The sequence below is a fragment of the Limulus polyphemus genome, unplaced genomic scaffold (genome assembly GCF_000517525.1).
Source record: "Limulus polyphemus unplaced genomic scaffold, Limulus_polyphemus-2.1.2 Scaffold1021, whole genome shotgun sequence".
NCBI lineage: Eukaryota > Metazoa > Arthropoda > Merostomata > Xiphosura > Limulidae > Limulus > Limulus polyphemus.
Window position 1 is genome coordinate 232,227 of NW_013666631.1, and position 1,175 is coordinate 233,401.

The 1,175-nt window shown below is 40.9% G+C and overlaps 1 protein-coding gene across 1 annotated transcript in view; it reads left to right on the forward strand.

The window, feature by feature from the left end:
* Positions 1–1,175, forward strand: part of LOC106461736 (WD repeat-containing protein 47-like) — a 59,693-nt gene that overhangs the window by 16,686 nt on the left and 41,832 nt on the right. Inside the window, exon 4 of the mRNA XM_022388761.1 lies at positions 162–187. Coding sequence (XP_022244469.1) covers positions 162–187 — 26 coding nt within the window. The remainder of the gene's footprint in view (positions 1–161; positions 188–1,175) is intronic.

A 1,175-nucleotide genomic window follows, 5' to 3' on the forward strand; every position in this document is an offset into this window, starting at 1 on the left:
CCAGACCTACTTCACCCTTTTTGGTGATGAATCTATAGGCCAATATTTAGTGTTCCCTCCCTCACCTAATGTTTCGGTTTATCTGAGCATTTTGGGAGAAAATTTCAGCTGGGGTTTAGTCTTCTTCGTACATCTGAAGATCTTTCTTATGTGTTTCATAGGAGTTAGTTGGAGATGGGCCAGCTAAGTAAGTCCTTGCATGTGTTCTGCTGGTATCCCTCCTCCTACTGCGGACTGGATGACAAATGCTCAAAACTGCCAGATTTTGGACTGCAGATGCACCCCACGTTTGCAGTCCCTCTTTTTACCAACTGCTTGACATCGGTTTCCAGTGGATCTAGTGTTAGTTGTAGCTGGGCGCAGCACATGTATTCCCACTTGTGTATGATCAGGTACCCTCCTCCTACCATGGACTGGAAGAAACATACCCAATGCCACCAGGTTTTAGACCAAAAATGTTATCACACTGGGGCTTTCCACCTTCCTACCATGTGCTCAATGCCGGTTAGTAGAGGATCAGGTGTTGGTTGGACTGGAAATGCACACAAGTGGAGACAAATTTTGGTATGGTAGATTATCTTCCCTACCAATTCCTGTTTCGAGGTGAAGATGTCGAAGATTCTCTGCCTACTACAGAACTAATGTACAATTACAGATGCTGCCAGGTGTTTAATGAGGTCAAACTACCACTACAATCTGTTGCACCCTAGCCAATCAACACCAAGGGGTCCCATTAATAGGTGGGATGGCAAAAATGGACTTTCATTTCCTACAACTGAATGATCAACTTAAACAGATATTTCCTGAAGTTCCCGTTATCTCCTTCTGAAAAAGCAGAACTATAAATGATATCCTTGTTCACACAAAAGGAAATTACATCCCACCCAGAAATGGATGTTGTCCATGTAATAAAGCCCATTGTCAAACCTGCAAATTCATACAAACCACTGACTCTTTTTTTCTGACAAGCACAATCAAGAAACTTTAAAATATCCAAAGAAATCAGTTGTGAAACAAAAAACACCATTTATCTTATACAGTGTAAAAAAATGCAATCACCAATATGTAGGACATATACAAACAACTCTTAGAGAATGTTTCAACAACCATAAATCTTCTATCAACACCGAAAAATATCTCTCTGTTGACTCAACACTTTAACCAACCCAGTCATT